Source organism: Lepidothrix coronata, unplaced genomic scaffold, assembly GCF_001604755.1.
Source record: "Lepidothrix coronata isolate B3197 unplaced genomic scaffold, Lepidothrix_coronata-1.0 Scaffold174, whole genome shotgun sequence".
In the NCBI taxonomy this organism is placed as follows: Eukaryota; Metazoa; Chordata; class Aves; order Passeriformes; family Pipridae; genus Lepidothrix; species Lepidothrix coronata.
The window spans coordinates 965,084-991,077 of NW_016690354.1; the positions used below are offsets into that span (position 1 = coordinate 965,084).

A 25,994-nucleotide genomic window follows, 5' to 3' on the forward strand; every position below is an offset into this window, starting at 1 on the left:
AGGGAAATGGCGATAAAAGACATACATCCAAGATCAGGGTTGCTTGAGAAGATGGGGATTACAATCTGTATCTGAAGTCAACTGAGACACAGTTGACTTTTTAAGTAGGTAACCAAGCCCCAGACTAACTATATAGCTAAGCCTAGTGTTTTCTATTTAGCTGAACTTCATAGAAATTAAAGCAATGACTATTTGTTCACATTCATTTATGTTTCTAAACTTGCTGAGCACAGCAACAGTAGAAGAATAATTTACCATATATCTGTTCCAGTACTGAACCAGAAGAGTAGGTTTTTTTCCATGAGCTATATTCAAGTCTAGGACATATATTTCACATTTACACTCTAGTGAGAAGTGCTATGGGATCTTTAACATCTATGCAGAGCAGAGACACACAGTTGTTAACATTTTCACCTGAGTCACAAAATACAAAGCTCATCTACCCTCAAAAGCAGAGCCCAGAATCAAATTTGTGGTTTCAGGGACAAGAGCTTCCCGATACAATTTTAAAATACACTGCAAAATCCATAAAGTTAGACTTAGTCCATAGGTGATAGCAATCCCAAGCAGTGAGACACTGAAGGAGGTAGTAAGCGGGTTTCACGGTCAGGACACATTTTGCATGCACATCTCTTACCCGAAGATACATCTGGGCCTGTGACTGGTTGAGAGGTGGTGAGGTGGTATTCCCAAGGAGCACAGACTGTGTCAGGGTTGTGGCGCTGGGGGAACTCACGCTCTGTGACCGACTGATCAGCTGAGCAGCTGATGTGGTGGCTAGGTTGATCTTAGAACAGAAAAAAGTTCCAAATCATATATGAAGACATGGAGACCAAGAAATAAGTACAAATTCACTTAGTGGGGTACAGCCAGAACAGACATTTTACAGTTTTTTTCCTGTATCCCACAGGGGACCAAGAAGAAGAAAGTTCTTGTCTTAGAGGGCTCATCTTAGAGGCTATGAAATCTAAACTAGCCAAAGCCCTGGATACTAACCTCATTCGTATGCTGAGCTTGAGTATCACTGTTAGCATGCAACTGTAATAAGAGATCCAAAAAAAAATTACATCATTTTCTCCAGCCTCTCAAGTAAAGGCAGAAAACCCACAAAATCTTCTCTACCCTACCCACTCATCTACTCTCCAAACAAATCCAAGCTTCTCAATACTCACTACAAAACAGACATCCTCTCATTCAACAAACTACTACTCTGCCCAAGACAAAAGGAGATTCCCTTTCAAGCTGTCATGACTCCTTCTCCAAAGTCCTGACCCTTTTCTAATACATGACAACATACCCCAAAGCCTCAGCAAACAGAGATCCATGTCTACCTTTCCAGCTAAGAGGCCTCTCCCACCCAAAAACCTTATCTGGTCTCCTTAACCCCCACCAATAATGATAGCAACCCAAATGCTCAAAGTTGTCTGCATATTGTGGATTCCCAGAATTCTTAGAAGCTGTGTGGCTGACTGCCATCCTTATATACAAAGAGGAGGAAAAAACAACTGGGGAGTAATAGGGAGGCTTCAGTATATGTGTGAGGGAGCAGTTTTACTTACAGAAGCCTGGGTGGTGGTGGTTTGTTGAGAGGTGCTAGTGTTGGGCGAGCTGGCCTGTCTACTGGCTGCAATTGTAGCCTGCAAGAAAGATTGACAGAGAAATGAGTGCCTGGAACAAACTTTTTAATCCGGGCCAATTATTTGGCTTTGTCAGAACACCTAGTCCCTTAGCCTGACAGTGAAGGACCTCCAGTCCTTCCACCCAGGGGTAAACACCCTACTGTTCCCCAGCTTGTCATGCTACACACTGCAACTCTCACCCTAATGCTGAAATCCACTGTTAACATCCAGACATTCCCTGCAGTATTAGCACTTTGCTGGGCTAACTAGGCAGTTTAGTAACAATGCAATGATAGTACTCCAAGTAACAAATTTCAGATTACAGTACATATGGTTTGTGGAGGAATATAAATATTGGTTTCTTTATTTCCCCCTCTCTGATCCAATGGGAATTCACCAGTATGAGTTTAGTTAATTTTATAACTAAGATTTGTGCAAAAATGACACGAGGATTCTAATCCTTCAGTAGTATAAGACAACAGGTAGGTATTTTATGAACAACTACATCCTGGACTAACTGTCAAGGAGTTCAGCTACTGAGATATTGTTACACAAACAGAACTGTATTCACATCACACATAATCCATCCTCAACTGATGATAAAGTCTGGTAGGTGAGCAAAGTTGATAAAGAAAAAAAAATTCAATAGTTATACATCATAAAATATCTTGATTCATATTGATCTATATATGTCTCAATTAAAAAGAAAGCCTCCTGGCTGAACAAGATCCACCCCAGATCCCTCTTGCTGTTAAAGAAAACATGAGCTACTAAGTTTCAAGACAGAAAATTCAGAGGATACCGCCTGAAATTTCACTCAAACACAAACATTTATTCTCAGAGAAGTAACAATCCACTGTTCCCTTTACTACAGGTTTTTAACATTATTGCATTCACGGCTGATTTAACCACCCATCTTTTATTTAAAGAAGGTGCAGGGGGTAGTCATAGGCCTCTGGAGTGCAACTTCCCTGATGGGGATACCAAATTTTATCTTCCCCTGCTCTGTACCTGAAAAACAAATGAATCTTTGCATCAGGCTTCCAGTTTACTAGCTGTTTGTATTAACTCTAAACAAGAGGACTTGTTGTCTCATCGGGGATCAGGATGACCTCAGCGCACAAGGCGCTGCACAAGAAGATAACTTCTGGATCTTCCCCAGAGAATGATCCAATTCCTCTCCTTCTGCCTCTTGGCAACTCACCTGCTGGACAGCAGCCAGACTGTGAAGCTGGGCACTGTTAAACTGCTGCTGGAGCATAAACTGATGGAAGTACTGGGCTGCATTGGGCTGCCTCTGGAGTGCCTGCAGGGCCTAGATAAAGAGGAAAACCCAATTGTCAAAACTTGTGTGTGCTTGAAGGGTGATTGAAGAGCACAATGAAGAAATAAGTAACAGCCACGAGAACATCCCTAGACCAAATGAAAAAAAACATGCACTAGATTAGTACCTCAAAATCCATAGTACAGTCACAAATTTGGTAAAAGACTGAATCACAGGTGTATTCCAGGACAGCAGGAAGCACACCTGCAAGAGCTTAATAAACTCCAGGAATCTGGGGATGTGTGTGGTCACATACGCAGACAAGTTTTCCCACGTATGGAGGGTATAGACAGGCTGGGACGGTAAACTGAGTGACTTGCTCTAGAACAGCAGGCTAAAATCAATGTATTGGATCACAGTACAGATTACATCTAAGAGGCTGGACACTGAAGGAGTAACCTATAAAACATGACGTCTCAGGCTGTAAGAACTCAGGCCTAGCATAAGAATTTCTAAATCTGAAAACACGACAGTCCTCTGAGCATGCTCCCACTTGGACACATAACTCAGGGGAACACAAAAGAGCTTACCACCACCTTCCACTGAGGCACCTGCCATCCCAGAACATAACTGTGTCTCACCTGTACTGCCTGTCGCTCATAGAGAGACATCTGTGATATCTGAGGACGGGTGCTTCCTCCAGAACTGGAGCTCCCGCTGGTGGAGTTGGAGTTCTGCTCACTTTCAGTCTCCATGGTGACAGGATCCCAGGAGCTCAGGCTGAGCTGGACTCCAGATCTACATTGAGAGAGTTGGAAAGTAAGTCAGGCTACAGAAAAAAACAAACTGTATTTCACTACATTACACAGCTTTTTTACTGGAATATCTCAATACCAGGCTCCATGCACAACTTTGCTACATCACAGGGACCAGGGATGGTGGGCTTCCGAAATCACCCAGAAATTACACTCACAGTTTAAATCTTTTATGACCACAGTCAGAGACGTAATGCACACATTCTCATATTTTTATTGCCATGCTATAGTTGGAACCTACAGCATCATGAAATCTTGAAAAGGTAGTGAAGGAGCAGCTGCAGCTCATTCAGGCAATCATTTGTTTACAGACCTTTCCTTCAAGAGGGGCTAGTGAACTCAGGCAAATTCCACCGTGCTTCCAGTCCTCCACTGCACTTTGGCAACTTCTGATCCTCTCCTCCTCCAGTACCTCAACTCCATCGCCCTACTGCAGATATACCAACTCTGTCCCTCCTTCTCCTAACTTAGCCTCCAGCCCTCAACCCTTTCTTTCTTTCTCCGATCATATGGACTTTCTAACTACTTGTAGTTCCTGACAGATCTTCTCTTGGATAACAGACTAGAGGCTGGTATCTGTGGTGGCAAGTTGCTTTCAGGAGGAATAGAGTCAGAAGCAGAGTGGATGAAGTGTTCACTGGCAACACTTGTAAGGCAAAAGTTACTGAAGAGGTCATGCAGAACCAAGGAGATCTTCCAGCAGCAGAAAGATGAGTTGCAGTGAATCGCAGGACTGAGAAAGGACTGGAGAACGTTTTCATCAGCCAAGAGGAAGAGAAGTGAGACTGAAGAGAGTGCTTAGCAGAAGAGTAATGCATTGACATGATGAGGGAGTTTTCTACAGCAAGAAACGTGAGCTACACCAGGAGTAGTGGCAGGAGGGGTTAGAGACAGAAAAGGGAGCAAAAGTGATTATTCAACAGAATTCCACCGGGAAAAAAAAAAACGCAAACCTGACTTTTTAGAAGGATATAATTTCATGTAAGATTTTTTAAAAAGTTTCTGATAGTCCTATTATCACTGACAGCCTATTTATTTCCAAAACACCAGCTGGCTCCTCTGTAATGTATATGAGAGACCTCTATATGATACCCCTCTAAATGAGCTTCCAGGAGTCCAGACCACTGGCACAGCCCCTTTATCTAGCCCTTTCTAAATCCAGAGATTTTGAGCTTCACAGCCTTCACCAAACAATGTTTTCCTAGTGCATAAACAAACAGACCAGTGCAGCAGAAAAGAGGGTTCAACAATAGTCTCAACCAGACAACTTTTTAAATTTTGACATGGTGTTAAGGACAGCAGATTACTCGAAAGTAGGGCAACAGCATTAACACTGCAGAGGATGGGTGGCTAAATGAAGGAATTGCTGCTTCAAACCTGCTCCTCAGAATCTGGAAAATCTTTAATTGGTAAGCAGAAAGCTGCTGCTCCAGTCCTGTCTTCCACATACATCTTTATCTCTACCCTCAAGTCCTGCCCAGGCATCTCCCTGCTAATCCAGCACTGGCTTCCTGCACTGCTTCAGTGCAGGACTGATGGCCATCGGTAATTCTGCCCTGAAGTCATCTTCTCTTCACCTGAGACACGCCTCCTCCTAACTGGTCACTATCATCTTAAGGCACAACTCTACTACAGCTAGAAAGAGTTGGGCAATAAAACTATCCAGAATATAAAAGCTCTGGAGAAACAACTGCCTCAAAGGTCTTCCCCAGAGCGCAACACCACAAAAATTAAATGAAGCCTGAAAATAAACAAACTGAGAAGGAAGAGAATAAATACAGACTTTTATCCACCGTGGTGGATAAATGAAGTACTTTGAATGGAGTTAAAATGCAAGTGAAGCTACACACATTACACCGAGTTCTCTAGTAGCTCAGCTGCCATTAGAAGACAATTTATGCTCCCTTGCTCACCCTCAACCTCCTAGCATTCACCTCATTTCTGGTGCTCAGTAGATCAACTTGTTAACTCTGCAGAAAAGCTACCCTCAACATCATTTTCTGCCAGATCAGTGAGCTGAATTACCTTACTTATGATGCCACAAGTGTCAGTGAGAGGAAAGAATGTAACTAATGTTCACCCTTACCCTCAACAGCTGCAAAAGGGGAAACCTGGCTTCTGACTTGGTGCTCTGTTTCACCAATCTGTGTTTCCTCACTAAACAGCACTACTGAATCCTAAGATTACCAGCATTTTTGAGAATTCCATATTGATCTAGATCTTATTAAAATCAGGTCCTAGAACAAAGAGAATCTTACTGAAACACCTCTGGCATGAGAGGCATTGAATAATTTTGCTGAATTTCTGTGCAGGCAGAAGGCCTTTTGGAGACATGGACAGAAAAGCATACTCTCCCTTTGCTGAAGGGCAGTAAGAATTTTAAGTCACTCACAGCAAGTAGGGTTATCCAGCAAAACCCTTTCCAAATACAAAAGTGAAAAGGCACAGTATTTCCCCAAGCAAGTTCATCTAAGGCTGCAGCTCCATGTTAGTGTAATCCGATCCAAACACAGGCTATTCCCAGACAGAATAGCAGAATTACACCCCCTCCCCTCCTCCAAGTGCATCTTCCAGCACCTTCCTCTTACAAAAATTTAGTGATCACTATGCTATCACATCACTTGACTCATCTAGCTGCTCCATGAGTTGGATAACTCACTAAAAATGATTAAACCATGGGTTTTCCAAACAAACAAAAAAAACCCCAGACTAACAATGTGGCCATTACTTGAAATTAACCTTTGAACAACAGCTAGAACTGCACCCCTAAAAGGCAGCCCCTGAAGGATACAAAGGCCTTTTAGCTCCATGGCAGGAATGACCACACAGCAAAAAGGAAGGGAAAAGGGAGAAAATTGGCTCAGGCAGCAGTACAGGCATGAGAACATGGGCCAGTCCAGAGCCTAACCCACACTGCTGATCTCAGCACACCCCAAGAACACCACAGGTGGCCCATCTACAAGTTCCTGACCTTTCTCAAGCATAAGAGCAGAGAAGAGTCAGGTCAAACATCTACTCTAGTCATCAAACACTTGGTAGAAAAGTTTTACTTGCTCACCCCATCCATTCCCCCCCGGCACAAGACTGCTGTCTGCAGAACATTTCCTAACCTTCTAACTCATTTTGTCACATCATCCTTGAGAAACTAAGTTAGCAAACAAGTAAGATTTGCACAGGTTTGCCCCACAGGTTTGGGGGAGAAAAACTGATAATCAGGACTACTGCAGGGCACTCTCCTCCGTTACTGTACGTTTCCACAACAGCTTCCAAGCTACCTAAGCAGAGGTGCGAAGCTGCCGGGACACGCTAACTCTGCTCTGGGATGCTCTGGAAGCAGCAGTAGGTGCGACGCTGGAGCACTGCAGGACCCCCGCACCACCCGGTCCCCACTCCGCCGTGCCCGGCCCGCCCTTCCCGGCCGCGGGGGGCGGCAGGGGAGGCTGGCAGGGGGCAGGCGGCACCCAGGCCGCCGGCAACTCCGGCGGCAAAGTTCACCCGGCACGGCGTGCGGGCGCCCTCCCCACCGCCCGTGCCGTGCCGCGCCGTGCCGTGACCGCAGCCCCGCCGCACCGAGAGGCGGGATGCGCCGCAGGATGCCCGGAGCCGGGCGGCGGCTGCCCGGGAGCGGGAGCGGGGCTGCGCTGGGGAGCTGCCCGGGGCCAGGCCGGGTAGACAATGGCTGCACCGCCGCCGCTGTCAAGTTCCATCCCGCGCCGGCCCCGGGGAACTCTCCCGGCCGCGGCCGCCCGCGCCCCGGGCCCCGTCTCACCTGCGGCCGCCGCGGCGCTGCCCCGCTCTGCCCCGCTCTGCCCCGCTCGGCTCCGCCGCCCGCGGTGCCCGCGCTCCCGGAGCCCCCGCGCCGCCGCCGCTGCCGCCGCCGCCCGACACGCCCCCCGCGCGCGGGCAGCCGGGCCGGGCCCGCCGAGCGGGCGGGGCGGGGCGGGGCGGGGCGGGGGCTCCGGGCCGGGGCGGGCGGTGCCGGGGGCGGGACCTGCCCGCGGCTCCCGGCGGGGCCGCGCTCTGGCGGGGCGGCCCCGGAGGCGGAGGGCGGGACGCTCTCCCACCCCCCCCCCGGGCCCCCCCCCTTATTCTTTTCTTTTTTACATTCTTTTTTTAGTCTCTTTTTTCTTTTTTTTTTTTTTTTTTTTTTTTTTTTTTTTTAAATCTCGACCTCCGGGGCTCCCCCGGCCCTTCGTCACTTCCTCCCTCGAGGCGCTTCCGGGCACGTGGTGCCCTTCCCTGGGCGCCGCTTGCCCGTTGCCCTGGTGACGGGAGCGGGAGCCTGGCGGGACGCGGGGTTGGGAGCGGCGGGAACGGCTGGATCGGCCGCCCGGCACCGCACTCGCGGCTCCGTGCTGGGCCTGCAGGGGTGGCGGACCGAGGCACAGAGGTGTTGATAAGCATCACAGCCCGGTGGTTCGGCAGGCACAGAGTGCCTTTCGCCGACCTGAGCAGATGTCCCCTGTGCTGGGGTACACTTCACCGTCGGTCCTTCTGGAGACTGGTTAACCTTGTTAAACATTAGTAGCTTTGTGTATCGCAGAATCACCGAATCAGTTCGGTTGGAAAATACCCCTGAGATCATCGAGTCCAACCTGTGACCAAACACCACCATGTGAACTAGACCATGCACTAAGTGCCATGTCCACTCTTCCCTTAAACACCTCCAGGGCTAGTGACTCCACCACCCCCCTGGGCAGCCCATTCCAATATCTGATCACCCTGAAGAAATTCCTCTCAATGCCCAGCCTAAACCTCCCCTGGTGCAACTTAAGACTATGTCCTCTTGTCCTGTCACCCTCTGCCCTGGAGAAGAATGTAGGTTGTAAGCTGCTTGTGTTGGTACCTGGAACAAGCTTTGCTGAACAGCCAGAACACAGAGGTAATGATGGTGCCTGGGAGGTTTTCTGCCCGTGGTACCTGGGAGGTTTTCTGCCCATGTCGTGTACGGCACATGCAAAGATGCACAGTGGAGACCTGCACAAACAAGGTAAAGAAACCACAGTGCCAGAGATTGCTGACAGCTTTTAGAAGGGAAGCTGTGCTATGCAGGCACTTGGGCCTCACTTCCCTTGATTATTCTCAAAGAGCATCAGTTTGTTGCCTGTCAGTTGCCTGGCTTAGGGTAAGAGTGGTTGATTATGGCAAACTTATTAAGTTTTAACAATAATGTTGTCATCTTAGATGACGAGTGGAGAGAACTATTTACAAGAGCATGTAGTGACAGGACAAGGGACAATAGTTTCAAGCTGAGAGAGAAGATTTAGATTAGATATTAGGAAGAAATTCTTTACTGTGAGGGTGGTGAAGAATGGCACAGGTTGCCCAGAGTAGTTGTGGCTGCCCCATCCCTGGAAGTGTTCAAGGCCAGGTTGGATGGGGCTTTGAGCAACCTGATCCAGTGGAAAGTGTTCCTGCACATAGCAGGAGTGTCAGAACTAGATGATCTTTAATGTTCCTTCCAACCCAAACCATTCTATGATTCTGTGATCAATATATTTGTTTCTAAGAAAATGACAAACGTCCATCAGGTCAGACCAGTGGCTCATCTAGATGAGAGCTGGTGAATTTCCTTTAAGGATGACAGCTCATGAACCCACATATACAAGATGCAGAAGCTCAAGCACCACAGAGGCTATGAGCAGCATAAATGCTCCTGCAAATGACATGTTTGAGCTTCATGTTGCAAGAACATTCCATCTGGCTCTGTAATGATAGTGCCAGGCTATCAATTCGCAGGAGATAATTTCCATTATCAATTGGAGTTGATTTTCATTGACTTAGCATCACAAAATAACATTTGCTGCTGCCTGAAAAGCAGCAAAATACATTGTACAGGAGGGCATTTGGGCTGTTACCAAACATACCTGCTCTAAATGCTGAGAGTTCTTTTTTAATTCAGATGGAAAACTGGCTGATTTTTAAGGAGATATTTAAGGTTATTCAAAACAAAAGGTCAGATAGTGAACAAAGAAACAATGACAAGGCAGGGAACCCAGCTAACAGTAATCCCGGTGAATCAACCACTCCTAAAACCCCCAACAACTGGATGAACGACTAAGCCATTTGTCCCTGTTGCAAAACCCACTGAAGTGGATTCAAGGGAGAAAACTCTCTGGAATGTATGCAAATGAAGGGGAGCTACTGCAATAGGACTAGGAGGAAATACTGTAATAAAGAGGCTTTAGGACTTACTGGGGGGTGCTTGGAGGCTGGGAGTGTTGTTGGAATCGATAAAGAGAATTTGAGGATTTACAAATCTACACTGGTGAGCTTGGGGTAAAAATCACAGGCAGGGAAGTGGAGGGATCAAGGTGGATCAAATGGAGAGAACATAGGGATAAACAAAACCAGTCAAATGCAATCAGTATGTTTGCCCAAGTTTTGCATCTGATCACCACAACCTGTACTATATTTGCAATAAATTATTTAAATTATTTCCCGTGCGATCGTGCTCTCTGTTGTGTGCATGTGGTCTGTCTAGTCAGCAAGTAGGATGAAAGGTTTGTACGGCCAGAAACCTGAGACCTATGAAGGCACATTTCTCTGAGCTCTGGTCCTTAGGAACAGGATCAGGCTGGTGACACTGTGCTTATATGGATGCCTTTGAAGTACTGTCTCCTGACAGCATTAACCTGTGTGTGCATCTCTGTTGTGAACTTGCACACCACTTTGCTACTGCTGGGATGTGAAACAAGTAAGCTCTCACTCATCCCCATCGATCCAGCAAAAAAGGAAGCCACTGGATCTTTCAGTCCACCGAATTCAGCTGCCCTTAGTACTTTTTAGGGAAAGCAGGTGCACCTGGCCAATATGTACAATCCATTCCCCTTGTTCTACTCCCATATTCAAGCATGGTAGTAGGGATGGTGGAGGGTACATCACAACCTGTTTTATTTGGTGTAGACTGGTTTTCCGTTAGACTGTCGGGAAGGTTTTTGAACCTGATGATACCTTTGGCTTCCATAACTCTTGTAGCAGCAAGTTCTTGCAGTCTAAAGTACCTTATTTTTTTTGCTTTAAATTGATTAGCAGCTAGTTTCATTACATGCCCCCAGTCTGCCATGGAAAAATTTGCTGAAGAGCTGTTTTCCATTCACTTTATCCACCACCTTCCTTATTTTTGTGAATGTTGGTACTTCTTCTCTACAAATTCTGCTCATTTTGCTCACCAAATGATGGGATCACGGACTTTTTAGTGTCTCCTGATAAAGCATTTGTTCCATCCCATAATTGTTGTCACCGAGGCTCATGCTGCAAATTGTGAGACTGGCTTAGAGGGTCTGGCTGGAAACCTGTCAGATTCTTTGCCTAAAAATGAGGCATTTCACAGATAACTCACGTTTTAGATGCAGATCTTCCCAGCTCTGGGTTCTGCAGGAAGAAGCAGCCCACTTTCATCCCAATTACCTTTTTTTTTTTTTGGCTCCGATCCATTTTAGAAAAGGAATTTTTTGTCTGGAGAAATGGCATCTTGCAGAGCAAGCCACGGAGCGATGGTGACACTCAGTGGCCCTGGAGGAAAAGTGCACCTTCTGAGTTCACAGAGTTTTTTTCCAGTTTGTCAGGAAGACAGTGGTAGCAAATGAACCTTATACACAGGTGAGTGAACAGCACTTAGCAAAACGATGAGCCTGCATACTGTGCCGTATGGATTCATATAGTACAGGCATATAAATGAACATCTAGCCTGCTGTCTGAGATGCTAGTTACCAGATTCCCTGTTAGCTGCCTCCTGTACTATGCTCTTCTAGACCTTGTTTTTTCTCAAGCTGAAGCTGCAAACTTTGCAGGAAATTTCCCAGTTGACTCCAGACCATCTGAACAACCAAGATTCACATAGTAGCTGTGGTGAGGTGATGGGAGGAAGTTTCCTGGCCATCTGCCCCACCTTTGCTTACACGTAGCAAAGGTTCCTTTCTTGCACTGGAAGATATATCCTGTGGATGTCACTAAGGACAGGGAGCACCTTTCAACAGTCAGAAGAACTGAGCAAGCATCAGACTGCCCACTCAGAACAGATTAGCTCCCTAATGTTTGCTCCAAGAGGCAGAGACCTCACTGACTTTTACTGTACACTCCTATCTTAAGGAAGCTTACCACGCAGCAGCTCTGTTTCAACTCTCTGCTTTGTCAGCTTCCTCAGACCCTCTCAACTGCAGCTGAACTACCTCAATCTGATTTGAAACCACAGACTGGAAATATCTGTTTGTATTCTTATTTCACATACTTGGTTTTCTTACTTACCTAGTCCACACAGGTACAAGGTGACAAGACTTCCTATCATCAGAAGTAGAGTAATCTTGGTGGGCCTTCTTCTATTTAGATCTAATTTCATGGCCAGCTGCTGATATAACCTGTAAAACAGACCCCTGACACCTGTCTATTTAGAGGCAGGAGAGCCTGGCTCATGGCCACAATGAGCACACTGGGCTACAGGCTTCAGGTTTTATTTATAACCTCGCTATCTGAAGTTTAACCAGATCAGAGGACCTTGATCCTGAAGCTCTTTCAGTCCAGTCCAAATATGCAGAGGAAGAAACTTGTCAGGAAGGCAACTGAAAGATTGCAGGTCCCACTTTGCTCCCTTGGCAGAGCACCATCAAACAGTCTCTTGAATCCTGTAATGTCTTGGGAAGGGGCAATGCTAGGGGAAAAACCCTTGGAGGCCTGTTCAGTTCCTTCACATTTTTGCTTACTTAAGGAGAGCCCTGTCCTCTTTTTGTATCAGTTGTCCACAGAAGGAATCACTTGGTTCCTCAGGTTTTCTACTCACTTAAATGCTTCCTAAGCACTGCTGTGAGACTTTTATTTTCCTTTTTTCCTGTCCCTACTGGACAGCCTCAAAAGTAATGATGAGTAGGAGTGCAAGTGTTTACTGCCCTTTGCAAGCCCTTTTGCAAGCAAAGTGCTGCTAGACAGGAATCTCACAAACAACTCTGGTCACATGACCTGCTTCACTTTATGTTTCTTTTTTTCCTTTTTTTTTTTCCTTGTTGTCTCCTAGGTACTTCCTCTTTAGAAGCATCATCACTTCCAAAATTCATAGCTCACCTTGTTCACTTCTCCATTGGCCCTGGGCTTGTTGACTTCATAGCTTTACTTCATATTTATGGTAGGACTGTCCTGGTAACTTCTTTTTTGGTAATCAGCTCTGTGAAACTAGCACCCCTTTTTTCTTATCTAGTAGCCCATCTTTTATGTGCTACCTTGCTAATGTCAATGCATATCCTGATGAGCCATCTGCATACCCTATTCTCCTGTTGTGTGTTGCATCCTGAAAGTCCTCAGATTGTTTTCTTTTTTAAGTAGTGCCACAGGTAAGGATTAGTCATTTGGGTTAATGTCTTGACACGATGGGACTGGGACTGGGTGTTGCCAGAGTCTAAACATGCAGTGAATGTTTATTTTGGTCTCATGGCCTTCCTTTCTGAGCCATTGTTGAAAGTCCTTTTCTGTCTGAATGAACTGGTGAAGTATTTCTTCCTTAGCCTTCCCTTGCCTGTTCCTAATCCAGAAAGATGATTCACAGGGCCATGTAGTAAACCAGAGCAGGGTTAAAAAGGTTGGGGTTTTATTTGGTTTATTTTTTGTTTGTTTGTTTGTTTGGGGGATTTTTTGTTGGTTTGTTGTTTTTTTTTTCTTGGAGTTTGGTTGTGGGCTGTTGTGTTAACTAAATTGAAAAGATAGCTCAGAGATGGGACTTGGGGAGGAGAGAGAGAGTTAAACCACTGTAGTGATGAAAAGCAAAGTATGTAACCATAATGGGCACAGTGTTTCTCTTTTTCAGGCATTGAAATCTTCATCAACTGTAAAGTCACTGCCCTTTTTCCAGGTTGCACATACTTTATTTGACTTGATCCCCCAAACTACTGTGTATCGAGCCAGGTTTCACACAGAAATTTAGGGCATAGATGAAAGGAAATTGGGTGTTTCCAACACAGCAGGGAAGAGCAATGAAGTTTTTCTTATGGAACCAGAGCCAGAGCATACTAGTAAGAAACCTTCTTCGAGACATCTGTGAAAAGAAAGAGGAAAGAAAAGGCAAAGTGCCTGATGAATTCTAAGGAAGTTCTCTAAGGACTAAAAGATCTTAGGGGATGAGTTTTCAACATCCTTTTGTCATTGACATAGGCATTTCCAGTTGCATTCCAATTTGGGATGCTGTGAGGATTGCACATGTGAGGAGTGTATGGAAGTGAAATAAAAATAGATCCTTTTAACCTTCCATGGTATGCTCAACCATAGTCCAAGAAGGCCCTACATCACATGATGGGCTTAAATACAGAGCAGAGGTGGGATGCTTTGTTTGCTTACCACCAGTCCTCTGCTCTGTTCCAGCTATTCCCACCTTGGAAGCCTGTTAACACTAACCTGAACTGCAAGGGAAAACATATTCTCTTGCTGTGCGTTCATCTGTAGAAACAAAAGAGAAAAAGCAGTAAGCTGCAGAACTGCATGGTAGGGTAGTACCAAGCTTTCTCTGTGACACAACCATCCCACTACCTTAATGTTTCATTCTTCAGACTGTAAATGTAGGAACAAAAAAGTGTCTACAGTGGGTCAGACCAACGGTCTGTCTCCCCAACATGTGTCCCATACAACTGTGAAAGATCATCCTATGCATAGTACCTTGTAATGCAAGGATATTTTTTGTAAACAGAGAAACTTTCAATAGTGTATCCTAACAGCCTTGCCTATTTACTGATAATAAGTATTTTCATGTCAGGTAACACTTTTTAAATTTTATGTACTAAGCACAAAAATTCTTGTACAGAATGAAATAGCAAAGAGAGACCATATTAGGTGACAATATTTAGATCTGTAATGGCTGGATTAAGAAGTGTCCTCCTCTTCTTGCCATGGTATGGAAGGGGGAAAAAGAAAGGAACTTAGTACAAAACATGTAGGCCTGTGGTGCTGCTTTCTAAATCATCAGTGGCAGTTTTTCCATTTTATTCTCAAATTCTTTTTTAAAAATAATTCTTAGTGTTCCATTTGCTGTTTTGTCTCATACATAGTACAGAAAAGAGACTCAAAATGACAAAAAGATCTCTCTTCTGCGTGCTGATAACTCATTTAGAGCTTTAAAGGGTAACAAATTATTCTCCTATTATCCTCTAAGACATGGAAGAACCCAATGGAAGGTAGGATTGTTACACTATATATGAAAAGCATACAACTAAATTCTGCTTTCTAATGGATCAGGGTGGCACTATGTAATATGGATTTGAAATAAATGCCTAAGTATTCTCAAGAGAGCTAAAGAGCTGGAAAAGACATGGCAAGTTGACAGAGAAGTCTTTTTTCCACAGAGATGTTGCTTGAAGCTAGAGGAAGTAAACAGTGTGTCATTTTGAACACATAACACCCTACAACATAATCATAGTGCCAGGCAGTCTCATCTGAAGAACTTTTCTAAGCAAGCAGTTCTGCTACTTGAATGTTAAAGTCTTGCACAGAGGAAACCCAAGCTTGAAGTTGCAGGAGGAAGTGCATTGGAATAAGGGGGATAAGGGAATAAGGGTCACAGACAGAATTATGTCTGAGTGGGGTGTATAATAGTTACTCTTTGCTAGTGTCAGTGAAATCTCACCTGGCTTATAGTAGTCATAGACATGCACTGTTGCTGCTTTCAGATTCTGCACTTCAACGTCTTGTTCCACTGAGATGTTAAGCTTCAGAGAAGTCTCACCCAGCTGAAAAGAAGTAAGCAGAAATGCAATGGTCGTCTCAAAGTCATCTACATACCACCTTTACTCCTTCTCCATCAGAGCTTTCTTTCTCTGTCTTTCCAGGTTCTTCCACACTCTTCGTCTTTGGCCGAAATTTTAGCCCACTTGATCAGATTAGAAATTTGTATTTCTCATCTGTGAAAGTCCCAGTGCAAAGTGCTTCAATTGCTACTTCTTCAGCTGTCAGTTCCCTGTGTTCTTCCTCTTACCTCTTCCAAGTAGATTGTGACTTGGTCTGGTTTTATCTCTGTCTTTTTCACTAGGGGTATCTTCTCCAGCTGTATAGGAAGGCAAGAGATGAGCTTGGTTAACATCAGCGTATTGGCCTTCTCTGTCTCACACCAAGTTTAGTATTTGTCAGTGAACCACTGTTGACTAAAGCACTAAGCCTAGTCAGGCCTGCGTTCCTCAGCTGTAATGTTGTTGAGATTGTTGGGAGCACAAGAGGCCTTAGAAAACATTTTTTCAGATTTGGATCAAGTGTCCTTGAGCCATGTTCCTACTTTCAGTACTTGTAGCAAAGGGAAAGATGGTTATTAGGAGGCTATGATGGATCTTCCTAGCTATCACCTGGAACAATGGAGCCATTGAACAACCCTAAGAGATTCAACACCATTTCATGGAATATCCCTTACAGAGGCACTGGCAACTGCAAATGGTCTCAGTGCACCCCAGGTGATTCTAACTAGGTGCTTTTCAGGTCCTGTCTAACTTCTTACTGCATATGCAATCCTTACTACTCAATATGAAAAACTGCACAATCAGTTGTGCAAGCAGAAAGTTGCCTTGTGAAATAGCCCTCTATATTTGCACTTGCTTAGTTTACTTAATTTTTAGTAAGATAAGTAGTTACCATTCTTCAGCAATTCTTACATCTTTGGATATTTCTGGCTGAGCTACAACTGGAAAACAGATTTTGCTCTCTTCAAGGAAAGCCAGAAGAAAAGTCTTACCTCTTTCACAGAGCTCTGCACAGGAATGAACCCTGACAGCATTTCCATCTCCACCAGGGCCATGTTACTGGTCCCACGGTCCCCTACATAACTGAAAAGAGTCGGGAGAGAAGCACATTAGATGTGGAAAGCATCATAGCATTTCTAGGAGATACTAATGGACCCTGCTCTACAGTGATATGAAAGCTCAGTAGCATGTATACCTGATGGGAGAAAGGGACAAAGAAATCACCCCCATCTACTCATTTAGTATGGAGACAGACTGTGCAGCAAATGTGTTATGGTTAACGTGTTAATACTTCCTGTTGCCTTCTCCAACACACATAAGTGACCTTTGCTGTTACAGGTTGAGAGTGGCAATGTTCTCTTTCAGTAAGAACAGTAAGACATGGAGAATATGGATCAAGACTCTCATCCTAGACAGATACATGCAAGTGAAATATGGATAGGGACTGGAGTTTCTGATGTCTAGTTCCAGCAGAGGTTCCCACTACCTAGGATAATGCATCTCAGGGCTGCTTCAGCCCAGGCTGCCAAGCCTGGGTGGGAGCTCTGGCTGTTGGGAATGCTGCCATCTCATCTCCTAGTGCTCTGGGGGCTGCTGAGCTGCTCCATGCTGACTGAGATAGTTGCTGTGGTTCTGCAAGACACAACCAGGGCATTGCCATGCTCCTACAGGCCTTAATTCTCAGTTAACAATCTCTTTGGGATCTATGGAGAAGAAGAGATCATCCCTGTGTCTTTGTTTCTGTAAGACAGGGTTCTAGTCGTACAACTGGGTTCCCAATTCTTTACATTGAAGAAGGAGCCTCAAGGGATTTCATACCTGACAGACACATGGATGTCAAGCTCTTTCCTGACACCATCACATTTTCTTGGTACTGTTTCCACATCCAGGACAAAGACCTCTTCTGTTTTTGGTGGTGGGGTGTTATAGTACAAAGTGGTCTGGTGGGGGAGAAAACATCTCTGTGAAGTGCCCCAAAGCTTCCCTGAGTGATCTAAAGGATCACCTGTGCCTCCAGCTTTTAACGAATAACCAGTGGCTAACACAGTAGGAGCCAGATGCACTTTCTGTTCAGAGATGTGCTGTTTAGCACATAGCATCGGAGACACCTGCCAAATGTAACCCTCAGCATGGAGACTCAGCCATCTGTGATACAAGGCCTCCTTCAGTCTTATCAGAAAAAAATACTGTTAAGGTGTAAGAAAGTACATTAGCTAAGACACTGCCCCACAAGGAGAAAGAAGTGTAACTGTTAACTCTTGACATGCTAATAGTAGTTCTAGGTCTCCAGAGGAAAAATACTGGCAAAACAAGTATAAACCCCAAAAGAACTATAGAAAGAACAAAGAATCAGAAGAGGAAAACTCAGGAAGACAGATGATCACACTCCTCCAAAGAGAATCTTCCTCCATCTGCCTGGTGACTGACAGTTTGGCCAGTAGATACTCATCAGATGTCTTATGTTTATTTACTATATTCAAGTATAGCTGAGTAGTATGAGCCCTAGTTACCTCTTACATGCATTAACAATAAATAATTTTTGAGTCCTCTTGTCTATCCACTGCTTGCAGATTCTCCGTGAGTATCATAAGACATGGCTGAACAGAAATGATCCAGTAAGGGAGGTTTTCACAGGGAGTGGCTTGAATTCCTTGCTGCATGAATGGCTCATAAGTGGATCACTATCATGACTGCCAGAAAAATAAGATGTATCCTCCTGATGGACCAGTTGTGTTGGCGTACTGGAATAAGAAGACCTTGGTACTACATCACTCCTCATCTCTGCGTGTGATAACAACCCAAGGAATATTACATCAGAAGACATAATATATAGTGTTCACCTCCTGAAGCTTGACATCAGCAACATACATTCAAAATAGGAGCAGGTACTGTTCTGTGTCTTACTACTTCTGACTTCAGATCTAGTGGTCTCTTAACAATAACATGGCTCTGTAGCATGGGACAGCAAAGCTGAGACATTTCTGAGAAGATGATACCAGAGATGGTTGCAGTGAAAGCATGACAACACAGTATACCTGAGTACCTTCAAGCTTGACATGATTCTGCCTAGAAAGCAAAATCCTACTCAGAATTTGAGGCTATAGAGCCTGCTTGGAGCCAAGCCTCACTTCAATAATCAGAGGCAAAGCCTGACAGCTCTGTTCCTTATGTATACGCACCTGTACATAAACGCAGCCGCTGCCAGTCGCTTGCACTGTGTACGTCCCTGGGACAGCAAGGAGAGATGCCTGATGCAGGACCAACTTGTTGTTCCTGTGCACATGGAACTCCAATGGAGAAGCCTCCTTGCCTTTCACCATCACCTTTACATCTCTGATCTCCTGAGGAATCAGGGCTGCATACTGAGCGAGGGCCTGCAGGCTAACAACTGTGTCCTAAAGGTAGAGAAAGAGTCACTTTGCTATGAACTGTGCAGTACAAGATCCAGCACACTAGTTCAGGCACTGCAGGGAGAACCACAGCCCTTATGGCCCGGATTCACATTCTGACACAAGTGGGCTCTATACCATTAATGTATAGGCCTATGCCACAGGGAGCAGAATGACCTCTGTTACCTGGAAAGGGTAGCTTCTGAGCCCTGGGATTAGCAGTCCCAGGCCCTGGGTAATCCCAATTACACTACACAGAAAAGAGTTTCCCCATGGCACTCCCTTTTCCAAACAGGGCTCATATACATTTGTCAGTGAAGGATGGATCTAGAGTGACATGCATATGAGAGATGTGCACACCACTCCAGGCACAGCATCTCTCTCTTTCTCCCATGATTTTCCATGGTTTATTACCTGTGTGGAAGCAAATCCTCCGAAGCCATTTCTCTGTCTACTGAGCCAGCGCACAAGCTTGCTCACTGATGCTTCATTGAGTGACGATTCTGGTTTGGAGACATGAGCCAGGACAATGTAGGCTACTGTCTCAATCATAGAAGAAGATTCTTCACCACCAGAATGTGATGTCAGGAGCTCTGCTGATGGGGGAAGAAACATGTGGAAGAGAAGAACTGTAGATCCCTATGAACATCAGCTTCTCCTTTGAGACTCTTTGAGGACTGACAGTTTCCTGTACAGCATCAGAAATGCAAGTGCCTTTCTGGGGCACCTCAGAGTGCAGAAACCAATCCATCCTTGTTTTTTTTTTACCTTGAAAGGGCCAGCCATCTATGATAGGCTCCATTTCTTCCTTTGAAAACACAGATACATCCAGGCCCCAAATCCTCAACCAGTTTCTCTAGGAAACAATTCCCCTAGAAACTGATGAATTCTGAACACAGGTTCTCTGTTTAAAGTACACTGCAAGTCTTATTCAGCTCTGTGTATATTCAAAGCTATGTCTCCAAGCTTCAGCATTTTTGTCGTTTCTGCTTTTACCTAGCACAGTCTAATAGGACCTCCTGTGTTGAAAAACTCTAGGACTCATTTCCAGTCACTTGTATCTATTGTACAAAAACTGGTCACTCTTTGAGGGAGAATCACTGGCAGGCTACTGGAGGAATAAGCCTACACAACTTACTTCATTGGCATCCTCACTATGCTGTGCATAAGCTAGGACAATTTAAGCAAGAGCTGGGCTCTCACCTAAGGTCCAAGCTCAGAAGTACTGAATACATCTGAGTCTGGTCAAATATTTTGCTGCAGTGATAATAGGGGGCTAATCAAAATTCAGCTAAGAATTGAACTTAATTGTGCCAGTGTAGACATATTCTGCAAAGATACAAGTGTGAAAAGCTTAAATGCTTTTAAATTCTAAGTCCATTTTCAGAAAAAACCTTCACTTTTGAAAGAAGAACCATCAAATCACTTGTTTGCATAAAAACAGCCTAAAGACTCAGATTCTCTATGGAGGACCTCCATTGCTGCGTTATGTTTATCACAGGGGAAAGTTCTTTCCTTGTTCCACATGTATTATCACAGAGGCAGCTCTGACAAGTATTGCATTCAGTTCGTGCAATTCTACTCCTTCCAGTTTGCCCACCAGCTGTTCTGTGAAACCAGCTAGCAGCTTGAGTGGCTATGCAGTGAGCTGCACTCTGCAGTGGTAGCTGATCAGACTGAAAAATCCTCTCTCCCTCTTTTTCTCTGTGTTATTTTTCAGCCTCCAATGTAGTTCACCATACTGCCAGACAAACAACTGCGGGGAGGAACTTAAACCAATTCCAGTAGCATTACCAACTGTTTAACCATAGGTGTAAGTGCTTTGAACCCCCCACCTCAGCATCCACGTTCAAGACAGAAGCCCATCTTTTTCCCAAGTTAAAGACACAAAAAGAAGAAAAAAAGCTCAGTAGCACAACAATAAAGGTGCATCCACCCAAGGGCCCTGAGCTGAGTAGAGAATCAATGGGGAAGCAGTCAAAAGGTTTGAATTCTTCAAGTGCGTGCCCTGACCAGCACCTGAATAAACATGGTGAGACAAGTTTCCTCTGGAAGATCTATTGTACTATGTATGAATTGCTAAAGAATGACAGGAGGACCACAGCTTAAGTAAGCATTTTGACCACACAAATTAAGCATGGATCACCTCTGTTGCTTTTGATTAGAAATTGTTTCATGGGTCTGAGAAAAATAGAGGCTCTCACAGCTTCAATACATTATGATTTTCTGACACAAAAGCCTATTTCAGAATAGGTAAATTTCCCAGACTACTGCAATTAAATGCTACAGATATCAGAACTTAAACACAGGTGTTATTGCTAGGACTCAAAATCTTCTCAACAGCAACAACCTACCCGTTTCCTTCTCCAGCATATCCAGAAGCTGCTCTCTCATCTCCATGTCCTTACTCAGCGTGAAGACATAAGCCATCAAAGCCTTGACATAAAGGCTTGTCTCATCAAGTGTTACATTCTTAAGACAATGTAAGGCATTATCCAACATGGTGTCCTGAAAAAGGAGCCCAAACCAAGTGAATTTCCTCTGACCAAACTAAACACTGTTGTAAACACCTATCCCAGATACATATACTTTATTGCTAGGATCTATCTCAGGGCTGTGGAACATGAAGTAGAGTGGACAAAACATCACTCACTGTGGGTCAAAAGCAAAGGTGTGACTGGACACATCACTGGGATAGGGGATTGCTAATATACCGGAGAATCCAGCTGTAGGAAGCATCTGGTAACACACTGCATCAGAGTCATCAAACCTGCATGCTGTAGGTCTTGGACCCTGAAGGGGTAGGATGTTGTTTTTAGAACTGCACCATTAAACCTGGAATATCAGTTCTTTTTTGCTAGAACAGTCTATACTTATCTTGTAGATCATTGCTTTTATTTGAGGGGGGGAGAGCATTGCATACCTGAAAGGGGCCTTTTTTTTTCCTTTAGTTTTTTAGTTTAATGAACACTATTGCCTTTCCCCAAGCCCTTTGTCATTTTCAGAGACAGTTGTTTCCCCTGAGATCAGCTGGGAAAAGCAAGTCTTCTGCTTTGCTGCAAATCAGGCCATTTATATTAAGAACTCCTTGCCGAGTTCAAAATTTCCTATTGAGTTTACTGTGTATAAAGGTGGGAATGAGAGAACCTTTCAGCACCTCAAGCTGGGTTCTCCCTGAAGCCACCGGCCAGGGAAGGAATGAATGGTGGAGCAGGCTCCCAATTCCTGCAAGAGTTCAGATGTGACTTACATTTTTCTCCAGATGGAGTTCCACCAGTGCAGCAGTGATATAGGCTGTTAATGAGATTGTATCATCCACACCACCCTGCAAGCACAGAGAAGTAGAAACCCAACAACTGCTTGCCTGTCATTGTATAGCCACTGAAACTGCCTATGGATGACCTATCTGAGGGAGTACAGCAGCATGCTTCTGGGCATTCTCAGACAGGAAACAAGGACACTTGCTGAATATCATGAAGGTCTGGTGTTAAGGGCAGTCTCAGAGCTGTGTTGTGCATAGAGCCTAGGCATCCCTTCTCAAACAAGGGCATGAAGCAAACTGTTAAGTAATATATTTTATTAAAAATAAATATGTTACAACTGTACACTTGAACAGAGCGTGCAGGATTTGCACACAAGAAGTTATGCAAGTTTACCTATAGTTCAGCTGACTATGAGAAGCTACAGGTTAATATGTGTTAAACAGGTTTTCAGGAGCCTCTTTTCACATCAGAGAACATTAATTCTTGGGGAAGTTCTGTTTGCATCCTCAGACATGAGACAAGACTAAGTCTAAAATGAGAGGGGGAAATTGGGCTAAGATGCTAAGAAGCATTGTTCACACTGAATAGCAAAAACTTCGAAACGTAAGGCAGGCAGGGTGCAAAGCCTATTCCAAAAAGTTCAAATGGAAAGCTCAAGCTGCGAAATTAATGAAAGCCAGACAAGGATGAAAGTCTACATGTACACTCTGGTTTTATTTTGCACTGCACCCATATTTTAAGAAAAAAAAGCATAACCCTTTGCTTTTCCAAAGTGGCAGCCTGTTTTCTTTCATAAGCCTGCCTTGTATTTAATATGGGCAATTTTGCAATCTGACTAGTCTGGATTATTCATACCCTTACAAATGCAATGAACGCAAGTACTGCCACGCTGCATATGCACTGTTCAGTACCTAAGTACTGGGACATGTACACCAGGAGTTTGGTGCATTCCCAGCTACGCTGCAGGATCATTTGGGGGATGCCATAATCCAGGAGAAGTCATACTTTTTGGGTGACAGACAACTGTGTCTTCAGAGAATCCCATATTAGAGCACATAGAGTATTGTGCATTGTAAGGCATGAGAAGAGGGAGAATCCAGCCAGGGTATTCTAGAGAAGCATTAAAATATAAAAATATTTCTGCCTGTGTCCTTGAAGTGCCTTCGCACAATTAGCTGTGTTGTCTTTTGGCTAGAGTAAAAATGAAGAAAGACTAGCAGAGGTTAAAACCTCACACAGAGGAAATGCCTGCTGTTTTAGGCCATGTTTTTTCATTCTGTTCTGGGAAGATGCCTTGGCTGTGCTAGGCCATAGGGACATTGCTTTGTGCTACTGTGCACAGTGGAAGAGCCTGGGGGAAGCAACCCCATGTCTCACACTGTGTTCCTCCTGCTCTCACTCTCACTCCCATGTCTGGCAGCCATACCTTCAAGTCATTGTTGAAGAGCTTCCCCACACTCTCAAAGCAGCCACTGGGCAGCTGGTGCTTCTGCAGCCAGAGCAGAGCACTGTGCACGTGATCCTTATCAATGTAAATGTAAGAGCTGGCTTGTCCAAAGGACCTGGCTACAAAAGCTGTCAGCCTGTAAGCAGAGCACAGAGGAACCCCATGTCACAGCTAGAAGATGAACCAGCAAGGACAATAGGTTTATGATGACAATAGCAGCTCTGGTCACTCACCACGTGTTGCCCTGGTCATCACCTTTCCCAAAGGCACTGTAGGAGCCATCGTCATGTTTGTAGAGCAGCTGACGCTGGTAACCTATGACAACAGGTGCCAGGATGTCACTCTCACTGTGAGGACCTTTAGCATCTCAGACTGTATCCTTGCTTTGGGAAGATGGCTTCACAACAAGAGACTTCACCAGGTCCTACTGTCAAAGACATTGAGGCAAGCACACCACCACCCCACAATTGCCCGTGCATCCCACAGCAACAGCATGACAAGAAGCAGTTGCACAGCACTGAACTGTGCCATACAGCTGCTCTACACTACTGGAGCTGCTATGAGCAAGTGCTGTGGGTATCTTCCCTGCTGTTTTACAGAATGGTGACATGCTCAGCTACCTCATGTCTCCCCATGCTCCAATGAGCCCTCACAGGCCCTTGCTGTGAATAAAAAGAGCAGTAGGAGTGGGGAGGAAGGCATTTCCTAGAGGGGACCAAAATGAAACGCTATTTGTTTTTCAGCACTTCCTTTAGCCCTCTTGGGACTCCAGAAAACACTTTTAATGGGACGTACAGGAAGCAACAAGGCCATGCCTTTAAGCTCTGAGGCCAGAATGCTGTCTGCATCTGTTTGCTCTCCCTACACCCTCTCCATGGCCGCATTGTTTACCCCCTGCTTTGCCTCTCTGCTGCCACTGTTCTCTTGGGTAGGTCCCCCTCTTCCAGATATCAGTACATGCTCATAGTAGAAGAGAGAAAGGGGGAGAGAAAGGGATTCAGATCCTATCCAGGGGAGCTGCTGAGCTTGCAGCACAGCAAGATAAGTAGACTGGCAGACTGAAATGTGAGACATGTTACAACATGAGACACAGACACTGGCACTATATTAAATTCAGATTATACTGGACAGAATTGACACACCCTCAAAATACGTGTCCTAAAACATGGGAAAACACTAAGCTACTGAAATCCTATCAATTCCGAAAGGCCACTCTTTATTCCATGTAATAGCAGCTGATGCCCTGTTTCCACAAGGTACTTCTGTCAGCCTTGGACTGATAAGGGAATAAACATGCATCACATAATGATGGAAATCATTAATTACCCACACCCTTCTCAAAAAAGCAGACTTAGTAGTTCAGTTACAGCAGAGACAGAAATCCTGCTTTCTTCAGAAACACACTTTTCTTTCCATGAGATATTTTCCTTTTTCTCTGCGATACCTTCCTTTGTAACAGCTCTGGCAGTGCTCCCATTCCTGCCCTTCACCTTCCCACCAGACCTATGCCCAACAATCTTGATTTACAAAAGCTTCATTTTGCAGCAAAAGGAAGAAGGACAATGTTTACCTGTTGTCAGGAATTTCAGTGCTTTATCTTTAATTTCAGCATTCAGTTGTTTAGTCTTATTCAGGTACTGGAGTATGAAGATGTTTGGTGCAAACTGAACCATATTCTGTTCACCACAGCCAAAGGGCATGCTTAGCAGTTGGTCTAAATTTTGAAGTGCTGGACCCATGATGTCACCTTACATTTGAAGTGGAGACACAGGAGAAAGGAAAAGCACAGACACTAAGCAGTATGAAACGAAAGGACTGCTACCTTCTCTAAACTCTGCTGGGATCCTAGAAAAGAGCCAGTTCCTAACTGAACAGATATGATTGAGATTTATGGTGACCCCTCACAGACTAGGCCAGAACAGAAAGGGAAGACACCATGGTTCTGGAAGGAGGAAGGGAATGTGAAGCTTGAGGGGGTCCAAAGAAAGGTGAAGAGAGCTGTCATTCCCTAGTGGGTACCAAGAAGGGAAAGGAATTACATGGGTAAACTAGGTGGAAATCTGCAGGGATGGTTTTGGTTCACTTAGGTGGATGGCAGTGACAGAAGTCAGAGGCAATACCCCATTTTGTGCCTTCTCCTCCAGCCACTTGGGGATCACCTAGAATCATTCCATATGGGAGGAATAAATATGGAAAAGATTACTTGATCCACATTTCTGAGGCCAACATCACACCCATTACAGATAATCTCATGAGGAGTGGGGTCAAGGCATCAGTAAGGCCAAAGCATTGTGCAAGCTTTTCTCACTGGGGACCCAAGATCAGGGATAGCCTTTCTCACCAATCACAGAGAAAGTGGCTCGGCCAGATCCCTCCAGCACTTCTGCAGGCAGAGGCAGAGAGAACTCTTCAGAGACGGTGTTATCTGAGGAAGGCAGAACCCAGAAATTTATCCCAGGGAAGAAGCATCGCACACAAGTGTAACATCCAAGGAGACCCAG

The 25,994-nt window shown here is 44.8% G+C and overlaps 2 protein-coding genes across 9 annotated transcripts in view; both read right to left on the reverse strand.

Moving 5' to 3' along the window:
* PHC1 (polyhomeotic homolog 1) overlaps window positions 1-13,399 on the reverse strand; it is a 24,167-nt gene extending 10,768 nt beyond the window's left edge. For 3 of the 7 annotated variants that reach the window (XM_017830099.1, XM_017830097.1, XM_017830103.1), the window contains exons 1-7: window positions 11,946-13,399; window positions 11,041-11,213; window positions 3,525-3,681; window positions 2,824-2,934; window positions 1,560-1,637; window positions 997-1,038; window positions 638-787 (exon numbers count right to left, since the gene is read on the reverse strand). In XM_017830099.1, coding sequence (XP_017685588.1) covers window positions 638-787; window positions 997-1,038; window positions 1,560-1,637; window positions 2,824-2,934; window positions 3,525-3,681; window positions 11,041-11,171 — 669 coding nt within the window. In that variant the 5' untranslated portion in view covers window positions 11,172-11,213; window positions 11,946-13,399. Of the gene's footprint in view, window positions 1-637; window positions 788-996; window positions 1,039-1,559; window positions 1,638-2,823; window positions 2,935-3,524; window positions 3,682-5,611; window positions 5,692-7,467; window positions 7,507-8,544; window positions 8,676-11,040; window positions 11,214-11,945 lie in introns of those variants that run through there. The other 4 variants (XM_017830098.1, XM_017830100.1, XM_017830101.1 and 1 more) reach the window with 4 other exon arrangements.
* Window positions 13,400-13,524: 125 nt separating this feature from the next.
* Window positions 13,525-25,994, reverse strand: part of LOC108504739 (alpha-2-macroglobulin-like protein 1) — a 29,432-nt gene continuing 16,962 nt past the window's right edge. The window contains exons 24-37 of one of the 2 annotated variants that reach the window (XM_017830092.1): window positions 25,835-25,918; window positions 25,064-25,240; window positions 23,727-23,808; window positions 23,473-23,629; window positions 22,034-22,108; window positions 21,138-21,291; window positions 19,198-19,376; window positions 18,574-18,789; window positions 17,213-17,334; window positions 16,387-16,477; window positions 15,643-15,711; window positions 15,295-15,397; window positions 14,073-14,114; window positions 13,525-13,716 (exon numbers count right to left, since the gene is read on the reverse strand). In XM_017830092.1, coding sequence (XP_017685581.1) covers window positions 13,691-13,716; window positions 14,073-14,114; window positions 15,295-15,397; window positions 15,643-15,711; window positions 16,387-16,477; window positions 17,213-17,334; window positions 18,574-18,789; window positions 19,198-19,376; window positions 21,138-21,291; window positions 22,034-22,108; window positions 23,473-23,629; window positions 23,727-23,808; window positions 25,064-25,240; window positions 25,835-25,918 — 1,577 coding nt within the window. In that variant the 3' untranslated portion in view covers window positions 13,525-13,690. Of the gene's footprint in view, window positions 13,717-14,072; window positions 14,115-15,294; window positions 15,398-15,642; window positions 15,712-16,386; window positions 16,478-17,212; window positions 17,335-18,573; window positions 18,790-19,197; window positions 19,380-21,137; window positions 21,292-22,033; window positions 22,109-23,472; window positions 23,630-23,726; window positions 23,809-25,063; window positions 25,241-25,834; window positions 25,919-25,994 lie in introns of both variants that reach the window. The other variant, XM_017830091.1, reaches the window with a different exon arrangement.